Below are 21,141 nucleotides of genomic sequence, written 5' to 3' on the forward strand. Positions count from 1 at the left end.
GACCCAGTTCGTCCAAACGACTAGGGTGAGAAAAGGATCTTTATTCCAGTAAGCCAGCTGGTGAGAAGTTGTTTAACTTGAATGTGCTCATATGGTTTGGATAATCTTATGACTTGACCATGTGGTTTAATCTTCACTGAACCTGTGAACTTAGTGCACTTCTCAGAAAAGGGCCATTACTCAAGATTCCTCAGCCACTGCCGAAATAGCTCTTTACTGCATCTGCTCAGCCCCTAACCCCTCTTTTTTTCCCCTTTTAAAAAAAATTTATTTTGTATACAATATTCTGTCTGTGTGTCTGCCTGCAGGCCAGAAGAGGGCACCAGACCTCATTACAGATGGTTGTGAGCCATCATGTGGGTGCTGGGAATTGAATCAGGACCTTTGGAAGAACAGGCAATGCTCTTAACCGCTGAGCCATCTCTCCAGCCCCCTAACCCCTCTTTTTTTTCTTTTTTCTTTCTTTTTTTTTTTTTTTTGGTTTTTCGAGACAGGGTTTCTCTGTGGCTTTGGAGCCTGTCCTGGAACTAGCTCTTGTAGACCAGGCTGGCCTCGAACTCACAGAGATCCGCCTGCCTCTGCCTCCCGAGTGCTGGGATTAAAGGCGTGCGCCACCTCCGCCCGGCCCTAACCCCTCTTTTTAAGAGGTGCCATTCTGGCTGGAGATGTAGTTCAGTGGCAATGTTTGCCTAGCATTGATGAAACCTTGCGGTACAATCTGTACCAGTGCATGAACCTGGTGTGGTAACACACATCCTAACCTAAATATTTGGGAGGATAATGAAAAGAGACCTCAAGACACCTATGACGACATTACAGGTTTGAGCCCTGTTGGAACTAATGTGATTCTAAAAAAAAAAAAAAAAAAAAAAAAGTTTATTCTCTGAAGGTAGTTTATTTGGCATACTCGTTCTTTCCGTGTCTCAACAGATTTTACTCCCATTGTAAACGAGAGGCAGGTGGATCTCTGTGAGTTTGAGGCCAGCCTGGTCTACAAAAACAGAGAGGAAAAAAAATAGAGATAGAGAGAGTACTACACAGAGAAACCCTGTCTCAAAAACACAAACCAAGCCGGGCGGTGATGGCGCACGCCTTTAATCCCAGCACTCGGGAGGCAGAGGCAGGCGGATCTCTGAGTTCGAGGCCAGCCTGGTCTACAAGAGCTAGTTCCAGGACAGGCTCTAGAAACTACAGTGAAACCCTGTCTCGAAAAACCAAAAAAAAAAAAAAAAAAAAAAAAAAAAACCCACAAACCAAAAGCAAAACAATAAATTCAACAAAATTCAGACTGAGTCCGGGCGTGGAGGCGCACGTCATTAAACTCAGCAGAGTAGACAGGATCTCTTGTGAATTCAAGGCTGGCCTGGTCTACATACCGGGTTCCAAGTCAGTCAGGAGTATAAAAATCAGATTGGACGGTCTCTAGAGTGTAACTACCGATAGCTTCCCCGGGTACCCACGACACAACAAGGGCACATCACAGTCTTTAACGCTGAGACTCCGCCCCCTCCGGGCTGACCCGGAACTAAAAGCTCCCGTCTCGCCAGTTTCCAGCATCACTTCCGGTACCGCAATGGCGGCACAGGGAGCAACAGCCGCGGTTGCTGCAACGTCTTCGGGAATTGTTGGGGAGGCCGAGTCCGGGCCCGGGGAAAATGCAGCAGTCGAGGGGCCTGCTCGGTCCCCGGGCCGCGTCTCTCCGCCGACCCCGGCGCGTGGCGAGCCAGAAGTCACCGTGGAAATCGGAGAAACGTACCTGTGCCGGCGGCCCGACAGCACCTGGCGTGAGGGCGGGGTCCAAGGCCTAGAGGCGGGGTCTAGGGATGGGCGGGGCTTACGGACGGGTGCGCTGTAGGGTGGGGTTTGGGGCTGGGCGTCTCGGGGCGTGGGTGGTAACTCAGGTAAGCCTAAAGGAGGCTGTAGTCAGGGATTATGCTTTCTCCTGTAAAGCCACCAGCGAGGTGATCACGTTGTTAGCGTGTGAGCACTCACTCTTGCCTGATTTCGAGCTTCATTTTTCTCGCTCTGTTCCTTCACTGGCGGTGTTTTTGTTTGTTTTGTTTTTGTCTGTCTTTACATTTCTCTCGTCCTCTAGGTCGCCAGCCAAGAGGATGCCCAATTCATAAAAACAAGTTTCCCTTCTACTTAGGTTCCTTTTTCTTCCCTCTTCAAAATAAATCCCATGCTCCTGGTTTCAAAATAAACCCCAAGCCAAGATGGCTCAGCAGGTAAAGGTGTTCCCCACCAATTGTGACCCATCTGAGTTCTATTCCCGGAACCCATATAGTGGAAGGAGACAGTGATCTCACTGGTTGTCCTCTGACCTTCACGTTGAGGCTCTCCTCCACTCCCCCTAATAAGATAAATAAATGTAGTTTTAAAACTAGAATAAAGTGGGGCATGGTAGACACACCTTTAATCCGAGCGCTGGGAAGGCGTATCTGTGAGGGCAGCCTGGCTTGCATAATGAGTTCCAGCAGATCCAGGACCCTGTTTCAAAAACAAAACTCCTTAAAGTAACACTTGCATGTCTGAGAACTCTCCATAGTTTCTTTAGACAGGGTTTCTCTGTGCAGCCTTGGCTGTCCGGAAACTTGCTTTGTAGACCAGGCTGGCCTCGAACTCACAGAGATCCACTTGCCTCTGCCTCCCAAGTGCTGGGATTAAAGGTGTGCCCAGTTGATCTCCCTGGTTTCTAGGCACTCCTAGTAAAGGCCATTGACTCTCCGAAGATTGCCTTTATAAGCCTTTTGTCGCTGGTGCTTTCTTATTGGAATGTGTTAACCTTTCTCGTGTTTGCGCTTTAATTCATCTCTTTATCTCGCATGCTGACCCCATTCTTGACCCCTCAGGCAAAGTCAATTGCTAGTATGTTCTGTAATAGTTTTTTTTTTCATGCCTCAGCCATAATATATGTAACATGTTAAACTTGTCTGCTTTCCTCTGTTAAATGGGAACCTGCTAGAGAGCAAGTTCACGTGTGACTCATTATTGTATCTGCCTTCTGTGTCCAGCAATAGCATCATAGAAGATCAGACTAACGTTAGTGTCTAGACAGATCTGCTAGGTATCTGCCACTGTGCTAAGCATTTTAAGCCATTCTTTTACCCCTTTAAATAAGCACTATTCTTACTTTCCAGATAAAGAAACTAAGGTTCAGGAAGTCAATATAATGTGGCCAGCTACCTTCATCTAGGAATGTGGAGGAGGAATTAGATAAGTTTAACCTGTCCTAGTCCCCAGCCGGCTCCCGTGTCCCCACAAGTGAGTGACTACAGTGAGCACTGACTTTGGAGTCAAACACACTTAAATACCAGGTTTTCTTGTTTTTCAAATCTCTGGTCTCTGTAAGCCTCACCCTCCTCCCCCGAAACTAAAGTCCTGGCCCAGCTCACCTTATAGTTAGTGTGAGTAAGTGCTCTAGCAGATGTGGACGGATGAATCTGGACATTATCCCTCAGTGCATCAGATCCCATTTTTTCTTTCCAGATTCAGCAGAAGTGATCCAGTCTAGAGTGAATGACCAGGAGGGCCGAGAAGAATTCTATGTACACTATGTGGGCTGTGAGTGTTTGGGGCCACTGGGCCTGGGTGGAAGGAAAAGGTAGCAAGTCAGTCCCTCATGGTCCATCTTAACAGTTAACAGGCGACTGGACGAATGGGTGGACAAGAACCGACTAGCACTGACCAAGACAGTGAAGGATGCCGTGCAAAAGAACTCTGAGAAATACCTGAGTGAGCTGGCGGAGCAGCCTGAGCGCAAGATCACGCGAAACCAAAAACGAAAGCACGATGAGATCAACCACGTGCAGAAGGTCCTGGCCCTTCCCCCCTCTAGGGCCCAGTAACAAAACCATGGCTCCTCCCACTTGAGGTCTTGAAATGTGCCAGGGATTTTATCATTTATTCTTCATTTGTAAAACACCTCAGCTTATAGAGAAAAGAGACTTGCTGTCTCACAGAAGGAAATAGTACAGGTAGGACTGGGACTCTGGAACTTGAAGTCCAGAGGAAAGGAAAACAAAACAAAATGATGTCGGTAACTTGGTTTTCCAGCACCATGCTGAGTGCTGTAAAAATTCATCAGATCCTCCCCAGTAGTCCATCACCACAGGGAAAATTTGTTCTTTTTGTACATGAGGAAGTAGGCTCAGAGAAGTTCACATGTTATAGTTAGACAGCTGGTTAAAAGGTAGGCAGGAGTTAGGCCACCCGTTAGTGGTCTGTGAGCGGCAGCACTAAGATAGACTTCATTCCCTCCTGTCACTGGCATTGCAGACTGGCCTTAATCATCATTCTTTGTTTACAGAGGGAACACAGGTGGGTTTAGAAATGTCACTGGAGAACTGCAGAAATGGTTCAGCGGTTAAGAGCACTGGCTGTGCTGGGTGGTGGTGGCATGTGCCTTTAATCCCGGCACTCCGGGGCAGAGGCAGGCGGATCTCTGTGAGTTCGAGGCCAGCCTGGTCTACTAGAGCTAGTTCAAGGACAGACACCAAAGCTACAGAGAAACCCTGTCTCGAAAAACCAAAAAAAAAAAAATTGGCTGTTCTTCCACAAAGTACCTGGTTCAATTCCCAGCACCCACATGGCAGTTCACAACTGTCTATAACTCTAGTTCCAGAGGATATGGCATCCCCAGATATATATTCAGCCAAAACTCCAATATATAAACATAAAAAATAAATAAATCTTAAAAAAAAAAAGGCAAGGCAGTGGGGGGTGGGGCAGAGGCAGGCGAATCTCTGTGAGTTCAAGGCCAGCCTGCTCTACAGAGAGAAGAAGTTCCAGGACAGGCTCCAAAGCTACACAGAGAAACCCTGTCTCAAAAAATCAAAAGAAGGGCTGGAGAGATGGCTCAGCGGTTAAGAGCATTGCCTGCTCTTCCAAAGGTCCTGAGTTCAATTCCCAGCAACCACATGGTGGCTGATAACCATCTGTAATGAGGTCTGGTGCCCTCTTCTGGCCTGCAGACATACAGACACAGAATATTGTATGCATAATAAATAAATAAGTAAATAAATAAATAAATCAAAAGAAAAGGAAAGAAATTTCATTAGGAAGTACAGTGTTAGCAGCTAGCCCCTAACCATGGTTTTGATACATTATACAAATGTATCCGAAACCAAGATTCTTCTTTTTAAAAAAATTATACATATGTATCTAGATAGAGATAAAGATTTAAATATAATATTAAATATAAATATAAAATTAAATATATGCTTTTCCCCCATTTTTTTGCTATTGTGGGTGTAGATTGGGGTATGTGTGCTGTGATTTGAGAATGTGGAGGCTGGAGAGCAGCTTTGGGAAGTCAGTCCTCTCCTACCTTGAAGTAGGTTCCGGGGCTCAAGTCTAGGTCTCTAGGCTCACAGTGCTCACACCAGCACCCACTGAGCCATCTCAATGGCCCTCTTTATAGCCAGGCTGGCCTCAGACTTCCTACATAGCCAAGGCTGCTCTTGAACTCCTGATTCTCCTATGCCTGCCTCCCTAGTGCTAGGCTTGCAGGTGAGTCATCACGCCCAGCTGTCTTGGTCTTGTGACTAAGTAGCCCAGGCTGGCCTTTACTGTTCCCGGGGATTGTGTTCCTCCCATTCTGAAGCTCCTTTCCTTTTTCTTTCCTCTTCCTTTCTGTTTTTAAGTTTGACAATTGTATTGGAGTTTAAAAGAAAGCCCAGAAGGCAGGCAGGGTGTAAAGTTTAGGAAAACAATCTGTGCACAGAGGTCAGATACGTGGTGGATTGTCAGCTACTTGGCAGGGAGCCAAGTTCTAGAGGCTTTAGAGATGTAAGGAAGCTCACAGTGTTGGGGAGAAACCCAAATTGTTAAGGAAAGTATGCTTAGAGAAGAGACAGAGGAAAGAAAGCAAAGGAAAAGTTACATTTTTCTGACTAATTCAGTCTTGCATCGATGTCCGAGCCAAGGCCCAGCAATAGCCGTGAGCCGGGTCAGTTCTGCCCTTCCCATTCTTGGTGAACATAGTGCAGCCACGCTTTCCTCACTGTGGACTTTTGGTGTGGTGTGGAAAACATTCACTTTATAAATGTTTTTTTAGATTTGTGTGTGTGAATGTTGCCTGCATGTGTAGCACATGTATGTCCAGTGCCCACCGAGTTCAAAAGAGGGTATTGATTCCTAGAATTGCAGTTACAAGAGGCTGTGAGCCACCATGTGGGTGCTGGGACCCGAACCCAGATCTTCTGCAAGAGCAGCAAATACTCCTAACTTCTCAGCCATTTCTCCATCACTTTAAATTTTTTTTTTTAGTAGAAGAAAAAATAGGGTAATATAAACTATCAGTGTTTTCCACGTTCTTAGAGGTAAGTATTATTTTGAGGTGGCTTTGTTTCACTTGTAATCCATGTATGTATATCTACACAGACATTTCAGCTGGGTACAGTGCCAGCTCTGATTTCAGTACTCTGAGGTTAGAAAGGCCTTCCAGGTCTAGGGTGGCACTGTCCATGGGCTGTTGCTAGCCGGGACAGTAGCAACCCCTCCAGTCACCTGTGCTCTGCAGTACTGGTTTGCACATGTCCAATTTGACTAGAATTTGGGGGGGGTGGTTGATACAGGGTTTCTCTGCGTAACAGCTCTGTAGAATTTTTTTTTAAATTTATTTGTTCATTACATATACAGTGTTCTGCCTTCAAGTGTGCCTGCATGCCAGAAGAAGGCACCAGATCTCACTTACAGATGGTTGTGAGCCACCATGTGGTTGCTGGGAATTGAACTCAGGACCTCTGGGAGAGCAGACATCTCTCCAGCGCCCTAGATCTTTTTTAAAAAATGTCATGAATTTGTGTTTAAATAGCAGTTGTGATTCATGGCTGTTTTCTCGGATATCACAGGTTTAGAAGATGGTCTTCTGAGTAGAATAGTGGCTCAGTCAGCAGGTAGATAATGGGGCTGAGTCATTGATAAAACTGTCACCAGATTCTTTAGAATCAACCCTGATTGGGGACTTTAGTCTGTTGATTGGTTGGGGTTTTTTGGGGCGTGATCTCAAACTTGATATATAGTCAGGGATGACCTTGAACTGATTCCCTTGCCTCCACCTCTGAAGTGCTGAGACACAGGTGTATACCACCGTGCCCTGTTCTAGTTATTGTTTAATTCTGAATAAACTGCAACATTTAAGAAAAATAGTGGTTTTGTAATTCTTTAATGTATTTGAAGAAAAGAATTGTGCTTTGTGAAAATTGAGACAGACAGTTTATTTTTTTATTTTTATTTTTTTTTTTTTTGGTTTTTCGAGACAGGGTTTCTCTGTGGCTTTGGAGCCTGTCCTGGAACTAGGAGACAGACAGTTTAAAGAGGCGTTTGAGGAGAAAATCTTTGTTCCTTTTGTTTTTCCTGTCTTTTTTTGGAATTGGGCAGACCAAGGCTACTCTGCTGAGCTACCAGTTCTGTGACCTTGGGCAAGTGACTTTGCTTCTTTGTACCTTAGTTTCCTCTTTTGTATGGTGAGAATAACAAGCACTCTAGTTTCAAAGACTCACTATAAAAGCTAAATGAAATAATATCTATAGTATCTATAGAATGCTTGGCAGCTGCAGGTACCCACAGGCAAGTGAGCTTATCCTGGTCTGTCTGTTTACTACTCTCTAAAATTGCTAAAAGAGTTCTCTGTCAAGGCCAGGTGTGGTGGTGCTTACCTTTAGTCACAGCACTGGGGTCCTGAGGTGTGAAGGATTGGTCAGCTGAGATAAGAATTTCCTGTAAGCTTGGAATTCAAGGCCAGTCTAGGTTATAAGGCAAATTCCAGACCAGTGTGCTGTACAGAATGAGACCCTATCTCAAAAACAACATAATTAACAAACAACCCAACACAAAGAAAGAAGCGAATATAAGAATTCCTGGAAGATGCTTGGGAAGGATGTTGGGCCTTGAATGACAGGAAAAAGCAAAAATAATATACGTGATAGTTCCCAGAGCTCTGTCATAGACTCGCCTGACCTGTACTGCGGTGAGGTGAGCATCTAGAGCGTGAAGAGAGGGCCAGGCATGCTCAAGTGAAAGTAACTGTAAAGGTTGAAGACTGGAAAAAAGGTTTTCAAAGCTGTAGGTTTGAGGGGAAGAGATATAGCAAGGAACCACAGGTAGTGGTCCAGACCTAAAATAGCAAGTATTTCTATTGGGTCAGAGAGAAGTTCTACCGGAACTGATTCCAGAGATGCCATGGACATCAGAGTTGGCATCCGCTCAGTTGGCCACTGCTGAGGTCACCACCACTGTGAAGAAGAAGTCTTATGAGCAAGTTGGCCAGTGACAGTCATGTTTAAGAGAGGGCCCAGAAGAAAGAGTAACCTAGAAGTCCTTTCTGGACATCTGACAGAGGTATTCTCAAAAACTGCTGAGGTCTGCTGTTCAGGAGGGAGACCCTTGCCAGCAGTGGGTCGTACTCTGGACACGAATAACCCAGTGAAGTTGAAGCTTTTTGTTTATTTTTCGAGACAAGGTTTCTCTGTATCCCTGACTGCCCTGGAACTCAGTGTAGACCAGGCTGGCCTCAAACTCAGCAATCTGCCTGTCTTTGCCTTTGGAGTGCTGGGATTTAAAAAGATGTGTCACTACACCCTACGTCAATCTGGTTTTTGTTGTTTGTTTTGACACAGGGTCCAACATAGTCCAGGCTGGCTTTATACTTGTTGACCTAGATCCACCCCCCCCCCCCCCCCTTAGGTTCCTAGGTGCTGGGTTTAAAGGCAAGTGCCACTACTGTCACCAAAGCTCTTAACCTAACCACAAACCAGGCCTCACCCCAGCCCCTGCTTATATGTAGCTCAAGGTCCAGATTGAGGCATCTGGACGTGTGGGTCGCTAGGCAGATAAGAGCTAAGAAGAGCCAGCCTCCCAACCAAGTAGACTAAATGAGGTGCTGACATGATTATTGTTGTTACTGCAGTTATTATAGACGGCAGTAGATGAGCACTGAGCTCTAGGATGGGGGACAGTCTAACCATGTCTGTTCATCTCTGTGCACTTGTGCCCAGACCTATGCAGAGATGGACCCCACCACAGCAGCCTTGGAGAAGGAACATGAGGCGGTAAGAATGTGCAGGGTTTGGGGAGCAGCTGGGGTACTCCTGCCCTCCTTGTTCCTGCTGAGCTCTCCCTGTCTGCAGATCACCAAAGTGAAGTATGTAGACAAGATCCACATTGGGAACTACGAGATTGATGCCTGGTACTTCTCACCCTTCCCAGAAGACTATGGGAAGCAGCCCAAGCTTTGGCTCTGCGAGTACTGCCTCAAGTACATGAAGTATGAGAAGAGCTACCGCTTCCACCTGGTGAGGCTGGGCCTGCCCCACCTGGGGATGAGTCCAGAGAAGTTGGGGGAAAACTGCCCGGGAGACTAGAGACCTGGATTCCTCTGGGTATGACGATATTAACTAGATCTCTATAGAGATCAGAAGTTCAGGGCCATCCCAACTACATAGTGAGTTCTAGCCTGGTTTGGACTGCACTAAGGAAGGAAAAGCAGGACTTTGGAGAGAGAGAGAGCTCAGGAGTTGAAAACATTGTATTCTCTCTCTTTTTTTTTTTAATTAAAAATTTCCATCTCCTCCCCTCCTCCTCCCCCTTAACATTGTATTCTCTTGCAGCCAACCCAGGTTTCCCGCACTGTAATATGAGGAGGGAGCGGGCCGCATCCCACCACCCGGCTAGCTTAACCCCCGAAATGACCACACAGAAATTGTATTAATTAAATTACTGTCTGGCCCATTAGCTCTAGCCTCTTATTGGCTAACTCTTACATCTTGACTAACCCATTTCTATTAAATCAGTGTATCTTCACGTGACTGTGGCTTACTGGCAAGATTCTAACCTATGTCTGTCTCAGGCCGGAGATTCATGGCATCTGCCACACTGCCCTTCTTCCCAGCATTCTGTTCTGTCTACTCTGCCCACCTAAGTGCTGCGTTATCAAAAGGCCAAGACAGTTTCTTTATTCAACCAATGAAAGCAACACATAGACAGAAGAATCTCCTACATCACAGCACCCATGTCAGGTGCTTGTAACTGCAGTTCCAAATCTACAGCCCTCTTCTTGTCTCTGCAGGAACTTGCATTCAAGTACACACACCCACAACCGTGAATGCATGCATACACATCATATATGTGTGTATTTTGTTTGTTTGCTTGCTTTGTAGTTGTGGGCTCACCTTTAAACTCACAGACATCCACCTGCCTCTGCCTCCACCTTCAGAGTGCTGGGACTAAAGGTGTTGTAGCACCGTGCCCAGCTAAAAAATAAAAATAATTTTTTAAAGTTTGTTTAAAGAAAGGCAGGAAAGAAGAAACAAAGAAAAGACAGCTTTTCTACTACTGGGAGGGTCACTTTGACCAGCTTACTGCTACTCTCCAGACCTCAGTTTCCTCTTCTACAGAATGGGGATCAAACTATTCAAGTTCCTTGCCCTTACTAAAACCTGGTGTTGGGCTCCTCAAAGCAAAAGAGGCAGCAAACCCAGCCAAGCAATGTCAGCCAGTAGGAAAAAATGCAGTACTACAGTTGGCAGGAAGGGGGCGCTTTTCACCAGCACAGCAGGACATCTCCCTAAGCAGGACCTGAGGTGAATATAGAAGGTTTAGGAAAAGAGGAGTCGTGTCCAGACCCAAGATTAGTCGACTTATGATACTTTGCAGTTATTAGCCTCTTTATGCCTTAGTTATTTCTAAGTTCCTTAGTTAGATCCTGTTCTGACGAGGAAATGAGGGTTACTGGATAGAAAACATTGAACATAGATTGCCTGCACATGGCAAAACCAAGAGGCAGAAGACGTCTCTTAGAGAGAATAAAGGTCTAAAGCTTGTTCTCACTGCTCTCCAGGGCCAGTGTCAGTGGCGGCAGCCCCCAGGGAAGGAGATCTATCGCAAAAGCAACATCTCTGTGTATGAGGTGGATGGCAAAGACCACAAGGTGAGCTGGTAGCCCAGGGCTTATAGGAAACTGGCTATCTGTCTCCTGGGTAATTTTTTGTTTTTGTTTTTGTTTTTTGAGATAGGGTTTCTCTGTAGCTTTGAAGCCTGTACTGGAACTAGGTCTTGTATACCAGGCGGTCCTGGAACTCACAGAGATCCTCCTGCCTCTGCATACCAAGTGCTGGGATTAAAGGTGGGCGCCACCACTGCCCAGCCAAATAATTGCTACCAGTCTCTGTTCTCTTGGTCCCCCTGGATTAGCACGGGCTGAGCGTTCTATTTATTTGTTTGTTTGTTTATTGGGTTTGATTTTAGTTTTTCGAGACAGGGTTTCTCTGTGTAACAAACCTGACTGTCCTGGAACTCACTCTGTAGACCAGGCTGGCCTCAAACTCACAGAGATCCGCCTGCCTCTGCCTCCCGAGTGCTGGGATTAAAGGCGAATGCCACCACGGCCCGGCTTCCTGGGTGATTCTTACCTATCCCCTCTACCAGGCAGAGGTCAGCCTTCAGTGGGTATCTATACCTACTCTTGACCAAGTGAGGTCTCATGTCACTTGGTGCTTGGCCTGTGTTGGTGCATAGTGAACATGGCCATGTGATAATACCACCTCAGGCCAGGTCTCCCCTGTTTCTGGGGACTCCTTTTCAGACAGGGTGATTCTGGTCTGGGTAGTTATAGAGAACTGTCTTGCCTGAGGCTGCTCTTAACCAGCTTCCTTTTTTCCTGGAAGGGGAAGCATTGTTGTCAGAGATTTCACAGGCTGAGCTCCTGCTTCTCAGAGGAGTGAGTGACTCCAATGGGAGTGGATGGACTTCGGTGTTCTGTCTCTGTCTTCCCTGTCTGCTGGGTCTGACAGGTCTCTAGCAGTGTTCTGGTCTCCCCTGAAGGGCTGTGTAGTACAAGATGAAGAGGGCAGGCTTCTTAGATCACCATGTCACTTCCTGGCTGGCCTCAGACAAGTGACTTAACTTTGTTTTGTTCCTGTTTCCGCATCCATAAGATAAGAGTCATAATTATTTACCTCATCTGTTTGGTGGAACAGATGAGAGCACAAATGTCAAATGTCAGCTATGTAGCACGTGCCTGGCATCTAGTAGGCTGTTAGTAAACATGGCCTTCGTTGTTATTGGAGACCTGCTGGGGCTCAGGTGCCTTGTGCTGGGGCAATACGGAGCCTGCTCCCTGCTAGCTACTCTGACTTCCTTTAGCTTGAACTGGTGGAGTAACAGCAGTGGCCTCCAGTGGCAATGGAGTGGGGATTGGGGTGGTGTTTGCCAGCCCCACCTTGTGCCTGCTCTGACTCCTGAGTCACCTCAGACTAGCTGTGCTGGGCTCACACAGCCTTAGACTAGTTTGGAGAGCAGAAGCGGTGTGAAAACAGACACCCAGTGTGTGGTGATGCGCACCTATAATCTTAGCACCCAGGAGGCTGGGCACCCTGGGCTGGAGCTGTCTGAACCCTGTCTCAGACATGAAAGGGCTGGGTGTGATGGCAACACACCTTCAATCCTGGCACTCCTGGAAGCCAAGGCAGGCGATCGCTGAGAGTTCAAAGCCAGTGTGGAAAAAAAGAAAACAAAACCAGAAACGCTTTAAATCTATACTAAGAAGGCAGCTGCAAAGCACTGTTATCTGTCCTAATGCTGGCCTAGGCAGGCCTCTGTTTGCATCAGTTATGCGGGGGCCCAGCAGCTGTCCAGGCGGGCAGACAACTCAGGGTTTGGGGCTGGCTGCAAGCCTCTTGAGTTGGCAGTTACCAGCTTCTGCTTAGCAGCTTTGTATTGACTGCTGCAGGATGTGAGTGGGACAGAGCCTGGCCCAGCTGAGTTTCTGCCCCACATCCACCAGCCATGGAACCTAAGGCACTCTTCTTTCTGGGCCTCAGTTTCCTGTGCTGAAAGCTAATGTCTGTAAAGATTGAAGCTGACTATACACGTAAAACCCTACCTTTTATTTGGCCCTCAAATGTGGTCAGATGGCTTGACAGGTAAAAGTGCTGGCCGTGCAAGCCTGACAGCCCGAACTTATCCTGGAACCCACGGTGGAAAGAAAACAATGCCTGGAAGTTGCTCTCTGACCTTCTTTACATGTGTGCTGCCTCCCCACTAAAAATTTAATATAAAAAGCGTCAGATAGTTGGGCATGATGGTACATGCCTTTAGTTCCAGAACTCAGGAAGCAGAAGCAGGCAGATCTCTTTGTGTTTGAGGCCAGCATGTCTGCAAAATAAGTCCCAAGCCAGCCAGGACTACATAGTGAGACCCTGTTTCAAACACAAATACTAAAGGAAGCTGTGAACAGCCCAGCTTTCCTGTTACCGTTAGTGTGAACGGACTTCACTTTGGGCCTCCTTCCTGTCCACCTTACTGACAGGAAGACTCCTTTCTGCTCTGAATTCTGTTTCGTGGAGGTGCTCACTCCCGCTGCCTGCTGGATTTCTCTGTGCAGCCTGACACGTTAGAGAGCTGCAGAGCAGCTTCTGGTCCCCAGACCGAGTGGAGGTGTGGTACTGTTTGCTTAACATGTTTCTATCTCTTATCCCTAGATATATTGTCAGAACCTGTGTCTGCTGGCCAAGCTTTTCCTGGACCACAAGACCTTGTATTTTGATGTGGAACCCTTTGTCTTTTACATTCTGACGGAAGTAGATAGGCAAGGGGCCCACATTGTCGGCTACTTTTCTAAGGTACTAGATTGGGGAGACTGGGAAGAGGGTGTTATAAACTAGAATGAAGGCTGGAACCCCCAAAGGACCTGAGTACCCCATACTCCACAGGAGAAGGAATCCCCAGATGGAAACAATGTAGCCTGCATCCTGACACTGCCCCCCTACCAGCGACGTGGCTATGGAAAGTTTCTCATTGCTTTCAGTGAGTAGCTGCTGCCATCCAGGAAGTGGGTACTATACTTGGGAATGATGAGGTGGGGGGTGGGGAGAAGCTGGATCTTTAAGGTTTTCTTTCTGTCACTGCCAGGTTATGAGCTCTCCAAGCTGGAAAGTACTGTAGGCTCTCCAGAGAAGCCACTGAGTGACCTGGGCAAACTCAGCTACCGAAGCTACTGGTCATGGGTCTTGCTGGAGATCCTACGAGACTTCCGGGGCACATTGTCTATCAAAGATCTTAGGTACTGTCCATCAAGAACCTTGTGAAAGATCATCTTGGAATCCTACAGGAATGGGCTCTCCTAAAATTGGGCATGGATCTTGTCTCCATGAACTGTGTTCCTTTTCTACATACAGCCAAATGACCAGCATCACCCAGAATGACATCATCAGCACCCTGCAGTCCCTCAACATGGTCAAGTACTGGAAGGGCCAGCATGTGATCTGTGTCACCCCTAAGCTGGTAGAAGAACACCTCAAAAGTGCCCAGTATAAGAAACCACCGATCACAGGTGTGTGGGGTGTTGCTGTGTGCATTGTGTGTGTGTGTGTGTGTGTGTGTGTGTGTGTGTGTGTTGTACAGGTGTGTTTGGCAGGGTGGGATAAGAGCCAAGGCCTCCTTTTTTTTTTTTCTTGTTACAAGTTCCCAAACCAGTTTGACCAGTTTCTAGGACTGCCACCTAGAGCAGGTTACTCATTCCTGAGATTCCCTCCCCTCCTCAGGACTGAGGTCACCCTTTTGTTCTTACCCTGAGAAGAGGAAACCTGGCCTGGGCCCAGAAAGAGCAGCCAGGTGTGAACAGACTTGACCCATGGCCTCTCATGCTCTTTTCTCCCACAGTGGACTCTGTCTGCCTCAAGTGGGCACCCCCCAAGCACAAACAAGTCAAGCTTTCCAAGAAGTGAGTGGCCTGTTCCCTGCTTTGGATCTGCGTTTCCTGTCCTCTAACCTGTAAATATGTGTACAGATCTGTTTTGTGTCTTTTTTTTTTTTTTTAATAAAGTAAACTCTGCTGGTGTGCTGGACTTTGGAGGTACAAAGGAGATGCTACAGGGTACCGTTCTTCATTTCATTTCACATAACAGCCAGTTGTGTTCAAAACATTTACTCCTTGCTCCGCTTATCCCCTCACCCTGATCCAAGCCCCAGCCAGCTCCGGTGGGGGCTCAGTCCTCCGGAGTCCAGGAGTTGGGCTCAAAGCAGGCTTGGCAGCCAGTGGAGTAAGGCTGAGGTCGTCTCTGTCTGAAAGACAGACAAAGCCCAGGAGACAGGAAGAGGACGAAGTAATGGGCTCATCAGGCAGGATGAGTAGGGCCCTTAAGCCAGCCTTCTGCAGCAGTCAGCTAGGCACTGGCCTGTGTTCTAGACACAGGCTGAAGTCAGGGCTCATTTTCCCAGTTGAGGCTTCCGGGAGCTCCATAGGAGCCTAACCAATAAGCTGCAGATAATAGAGAAAGGTAGCTAGAATTTCTGGCCCGTTCCACAGGCCGTAAACCTCTTGGCCCTAGATTATAACCCCGAAGAGCAGATAAAAGAATGGGCTCAAAGGTCAAGTTGGTGCACTGCCCTCTCAAACAGGCACATGTCCTTAGGGATGCTTTTGGTCAGCTTTGAGGGTTAAGTAGCTTAATGTTCAAACCAAAGGCAGAAGAAGGAAGAGGCCCAGGGCCAGGCCCAGTGGCAGGAAAAACATGGGCTTTAGTCCCTGGGCTGGAGCCGAGTTGAAGGCAGCATGATGGTTGCAGAGGTGGCCATCTGGCTGGGACTCCTGAGTTTGGGGAACTATGCGAGGCTTGAGTTCTGCCACATTGCGGTGGATCCAGGAAGCATAGGTAGAAGTCAGAGTATATACTCCAGGCCTGTTAGGGGCTCCACAGGCATCACCCCAGCTCACAATGCCTGCCAAATACCAGAGGCCTTCTACGGGACAAGAGAGTGGGCCCCCAGAGTCACCCTAAAGAAAAAAAAGAGAGTTCTGTCAGGACATATCTCTGGCCAGCAGTCTTCCATGCCAGCTGCCCTCAGCCCTCCATCTCTCAGGGTCTACTTGACCTCTCTGTTCCCTGGGCCCTTGCCCTTACCTGGCAAGCATCCTTGCCTCCCTTCACGTAGCCGGCACACAGCATGTCCTGCTGGATAGTGTGGGGCTCTTCAGGCACGGCATTGATGTTGTACAGACAGCTGCAGGTCTCACGGCTGATCAGTGGGACCTCAAGCTGCTGCAGTGGCCTGGGCGTCTGTAGGCTCACTGTGGGGACAGAATGGCTATTCAGGGTCGCCAGCCTCTACCGGCTTGCCTTCCCTGTCTCTTGGCACCCAGTGCCCCACCTCACCTGAAGGGGCCACATGACCCCATCCTGTGACAGTACAATGGAGGCCGTTGGGAAAGGAGGCATTAGCTGCAGGGAGGCAGATGGGTTTGACGTAGCGGGAGAAGCTGACAGGGCTGTTGAGGCTGATGAGTGCAATGTCGCCCTCGGAGCCCTCTTCACGGTAGCTTGGGTGGGAGATGATCTGCGCCACCGAGCGGACCACGGTGTCGTTGCTGAAGGCGTCCAGTTGGTGGGCCCCCAGCTTTACCTCATACTCGTTCTTGTTGTGTTCTCTGCAGGCAGAGAGGCAGAGGGTAGAACCTGAGAGACCTCTTCTGTCCCGACCCCTGCTGCCTTACGCTACCCTAGCTCAGATCCCATATAGCACTGAGGGCCTGGTTTTACCCATGACCCTAACCCCTCACTTTTACCTCTGACTGGTTCCTTTTTCTTCTTCTTTTTTTTTTTTTTTTTTTTTTGATAAATCTCATTATCCCTGGCTGACCTGGAACTCCCAGAGATTCACCTGTCTCTGCCTCCCGAGTGCTAGGATTAAAGGCAGCCAAGACTCTTAACCCACACCAGGAACTAGTCTGAAATATGATCTAGACTGACCCATGACATGCATTTTTTTTTGTTTTTTTTTTTTCTTTTTTTGGTTTTTCGAGACAGGGTTTCTCTGCAGCTTTTTTAGAGCCTGTCCTGGAACTAGCTCTTGTAGACCAGGCTGGCCTCGAACTCACAGAGATCCGTCTGCCTCTGCCTCCTGAGTGCTGGGATTAAAGGTGTGCGCCACCACCGCCCGGCTTATGCTTTTTTTTTTTTTTTTTTTTTGATAGGGTCTAATGTAAACATGGTCAAGCTGGCCTTGAATTACTATGTGGTAGCTGTGGATGACCTTGAACTTCTGATCCTGCTTCCATCTCCCAACTATTGGGATTTTAAGCTTGTCACCCAAACACTGTTTCCCACCCACTTTTGACTTCCCCCTGCCCCTCCACTGAGTTGGTACCTGGGGAAGCAGTGAGCCGCTGACACCACCCATTGGTCCGACACGAGAGATCCGCCACACACATGGACTCCGGAGTAGGTGATGCTGACCTGCCAGGGCCACTGGCCAGGCTTCGCGTTGCTACCACCTGTGATGCGTGGCTGGACGACGGCACCACAGGAGGCTGTCCAGGGAAGAGGGGAGGGTAAAGACAGGTCTTTCTGGGACTCCCACAGCAGCCCTTAGGCTGCCACCCGCCCTGCTGCCCCGCCACCTGCCCTTCTGTCCACCCTGCCGTCCTGCCACCCTGCCACCGACTTCACATTCAGCTACTTTCCCCACCCTACGGCTCAGCAGCTGTGAGAAGTCACTGCCTGGTGAGGTCCTAGACAAGTGTGGCAGCCCCTTCCTCTCAAGTTTCCTTACACATCCGAATAGCTTTATAAACCACAAATTTGACCAAGCCACAGTCTTGCTGAGCTCTTCCATGGCTCCAACTGCCCTTAAGATCCATTCCAGCTGCTGGAGAGATGGCTCAGCTGTTAGGAGCACTTGTTACTCTTGCAGAGGCCTAGGCCTGGCTTCTAGCACCCACATGGTAGCTAAACCAAGTCTCCTAAATTCTAGTTCCAGGGGATTTGATATCTTCTGACCTCCAAAGGCACCGGACACTCATGTGACATAAATGCATTCACACAGGCAAAATACTAAATTTTAAAGAATTAAAGAAAAAAAGATAGATTCCAGATGCACATGGCGCTGTCCTCTGACTATCGCGCAGGACACTTCCTGTCACATACACTGAGCCATACATTACTCACCTCTGGGTCCTCTGGATCCTTATTAATACCAATCACTTTACTCTGAATGTCTTTCCCACCCTTTCTCTGCTAGGTCAGAGAGCCTTCCTAAGTGCGCTCCCAGCGCCCCCTCCCCGCACACAGACACACACTCACACACAGAGACACACACAGAGACACACGGACACACGCGCACACACAGACACGCACACAGACACGCATACACACAGACACACACAGACACGCGCGCGCACACACACAGAGACACAGACACACATGCACACACACACAGACACACGCACACACACAGACACACACAGACACACACACAGCCTGTCACAGGTGCTGCTCTCAGCTTCCAGGGCTCTCTCTCCTGAACACTGTTCAGAGGGCTGACAACTGTTCTCATGCCTATGACTGTCCCAGCTGCACCGACCTGTGTGTCACCTAGGGACATCCCTCTATCCACCCTATCCCCACACAGAGCACACAGAGGTATGGATGTGGCTGAACACTGAAACCACTGGACTCTCTGTGATGTGGACCCGCCGCCACTGAGCCAGTGAAGTTAAAACTGCCTTCCACATTTTCCCCAAGCAGAGAAAGCAGCCGTCCAGACTCTTCCTCCATTCCCTCATAATCATCACAATAGCTGCTACTTAGCCGCTGTGGCAAGTCTAGCCCCAAAGGGGCTTTCACTACCCGATCTCGGGGACTCCTCACTACAGCCCTAGAAGAATGAAGCTGACAGTTTTTCAAGGCAAAGAAACTGGAGCTTAGAACGCTAAGGAGACCAGGCTACTAAATAGTTAAGCTGGGACTGAAAACCAGTCCGCCTAGGAGCTGGTCTGTGGAGTTTCCCTCGGAAGCAGCCCAGGTGCACACACGGAGAGTCAGACTACTCACTGCTTCTCTTCACCTCAGTTTCCTCATAAAACAAGAGCCATGATTCCATACTCACAGAGCAGTTGGGACACTTAGTGTGGCTAGGTGAGCAAGCTCAGCAGGGTGACAAGAGCTCCTAAAACCCACCGGGGACTCCAAACTGGCGTGCCCTCACTGCCCTCCTCCCAGTTCCCCAGGAAGCCTCCTCACCTTCAGTCCCGCCAGCTCCTGAGGGGAAAGAAAGAGGGAAGAGTAAGCAGGGAGGCTTGAGAATTCCCGGACCCCTTAATACCAACCGCTCTCCCAGAGGGCAACTCCTGCTTAAGGGGCTGATAGGAGAAGATTGCCAAATGGTAGGAGCACAGAGATCCATGACTCCAGGATAAGAGCTGTGCTCTCTCAGGGCTCTGCCTGCTCTCGCCAGTGCCCTCGCTCCAGCCCTCCCTCCCTGCTCACCCAGACTTACCCATTCTTGTCTGGAGCAATCCGAAAAGAAGCAGAATGCCCATGACTTCCAGCTGCCCAGGTCCCAGGCCCACCCTTAGGGCCATGGCCCAGGACGAGAGCCCCCAGGGGAGACTCTAGGTTAAAAAACGAAGGAATGAAAGGCTGGTTTTGAAGGCAGGATTTAGATGTGGGCTCAGAAGTGACGAATTCCAGGTTGAGAAGATGAAGCAAGGGTGAACGGTGGGCTTCTTAGCAGGAAATGGCCACGGGTGGATGGAAGACACGCCTTTAGTCTTTGGACCTGTTCCGCCTTACGACCTGGCCACCACAGAGACCTCTCCAGGTACCTCAGCAGAAGGCAACTACCTGTGGGCTCCTCCCTAAGCCACGCCCTCCTGGCTGAAAGCAGTGGGCTTTTTTTTCCCTACTTCTGACCTCTGCAGTCCTCAGTCTCCTTGGGTAGTGGGGGTGGCTATGAGAGGAGGAAAACCGATCCCGGCCAGTTAGAAAGCAGTCTGGGGCTGGGTTGGAAACCCTGAGTGCCAGCCAACCTGCCAGCCAACCGTGCCAGATCTTCCTGGTCTCTCAGTACACCCACTCCCACCCCTCACGCAGCAACCTGGCCACCCCCACTGCCCTCTCTGTCCCTCCTTCCTCGGGCCAGGTATCTAAGACTGGGACCCGGGGGATGCCCCAGGCCAGGGCCATTCCTGGCAGGCTGTCTCTGTGCAGCTTGCAGTCTTCTGGCAGGTGTTGAGCATGTCTGGCTGTTGACAATCATCCAACAAGTATTTGCTGAGTTCCTACCGTGGCCCCAGATACACGTGGCAAACTATACCATCCATGACCTCCTTGAGATTATGATGAAGTAGGGATGTCAGACTTGAATCAAAAGGGGATTGTTGAATAATTTCAAAGTACAAGTTGTGATAGATAAAACAAGTGGGGACTCTTAATTGCACAGCAGCTGGGGGGGGGGGGCGGTCCTGGAGGAAGAATGCTGAGACCCGAATCCTAAGGGGGCTTGGAAAGAGACTAACACAACGGTGCTGGCAAGCCTGGGCCAGGCCTGGTGGCACCTGCCTTTAAGTCCCAGTTGTTGTCCTGCCCTCCCCCCCTAGGCCAAAGGCAGGTGGGTGTCTGAGATTTGATTGAGGCCAGCCTGGTCTGCATAACAAGTTCCAGGACAGCCAGGATTACATAGAGAAACCCTCCCCTGCCACCCACGCCAGAAAAAGAGATAAAGCTGGGGTGTGGTGAAGCAGGAGAACCCCCGTAGTGTAGGGTACCGGTGCTCGTGCTGGTGCCGGATAGAAGTTCAGGGAAAGGGGCTGGGAAGACGGCTCAGTGGGTAAAGGACTTGCTGTGTCCGCTGAGCTCAGATCCTGAGCACCTGGGTGTGATAGTTCATGTTTGTGAGCCCGGTCCAGTACCGGGCGGGGGAAAGTGGAGACGGCAGCAGATCCTGGGGCTTTGCTAGTCAGCCAGTCGAAATGAAACAGCAAGGTCCAGGTTCAGTGAGACGCTGTTCAGAAATGTGGGGCGCACTGGGCTCGGAAGCTGCTTGTATGGGTGCAGGCATGTGTGTGTACACACAAGCACATGCACACAGGAAGAGTGCAGGCAGCCTGTGTGACCGCATCAGTGTGGCACCAGGGATGCCACATTTAGGCTTAAGTTTGAGGAGAAATAGACCCTTACTTCCTTTACTCTCTCCCTAGAGGCCTGGGTGTCTGGCCTCCAGCCCAGCCGGTGGTCAGAGAATTCCTGGAAGGAGTGAAGGTTGGAGAGGTTGACTTCGGAGGGAGGGGCAAGACTCTGGGAGTCAGGGTGTATTTAAGGGCCTGAAGAATAGTACTATGGTGTTTAGAAAGGAAGGAAAAGC

At 49.0% G+C, this 21,141-nt stretch overlaps 2 protein-coding genes across 2 annotated transcripts; one reads left to right on the plus strand and one right to left on the minus strand.

The window, feature by feature from the left end:
* The first annotated feature begins 1,558 nt into the window (after window positions 1-1,558).
* On the plus strand, window positions 1,559-14,796 carry Kat8 (lysine acetyltransferase 8). The gene is made up of 11 exons (XM_038337619.1): window positions 1,559-1,784; window positions 3,490-3,564; window positions 3,640-3,815; window positions 9,000-9,053; window positions 9,132-9,296; window positions 10,841-10,930; window positions 13,482-13,622; window positions 13,713-13,806; window positions 13,912-14,062; window positions 14,178-14,332; window positions 14,662-14,796. Exons 1-11 carry the CDS (start codon window positions 1,574-1,576, stop codon window positions 14,724-14,726), a joined length of 1,377 nt encoding a protein of 458 aa, XP_038193547.1. The 5' UTR covers window positions 1,559-1,573; the 3' UTR covers window positions 14,727-14,796.
* A 141-nt stretch (window positions 14,797-14,937) lies between these two features.
* Window positions 14,938-19,576, minus strand: Prss8 (serine protease 8). Its single transcript, XM_038337629.2, has 6 exons — window positions 19,276-19,576; window positions 19,020-19,037; window positions 17,146-17,308; window positions 16,155-16,426; window positions 15,903-16,069; window positions 14,938-15,775 (listed from the first exon to the last, which is right to left on the minus strand). The coding sequence occupies exons 1-6, from the start codon at window positions 19,358-19,360 to the stop codon at window positions 15,455-15,457; spliced, it is 1,026 nt and encodes a 341-aa protein (XP_038193557.1). The 5' UTR covers window positions 19,361-19,576; the 3' UTR covers window positions 14,938-15,454.
* Window positions 19,577-21,141: the final 1,565 nt, after the last annotated feature.

The sequence above is a fragment of the Arvicola amphibius genome, chromosome 1 (genome assembly GCF_903992535.2).
Source record: "Arvicola amphibius chromosome 1, mArvAmp1.2, whole genome shotgun sequence".
In the NCBI taxonomy this organism is placed as follows: Eukaryota; Metazoa; Chordata; class Mammalia; order Rodentia; family Cricetidae; genus Arvicola; species Arvicola amphibius.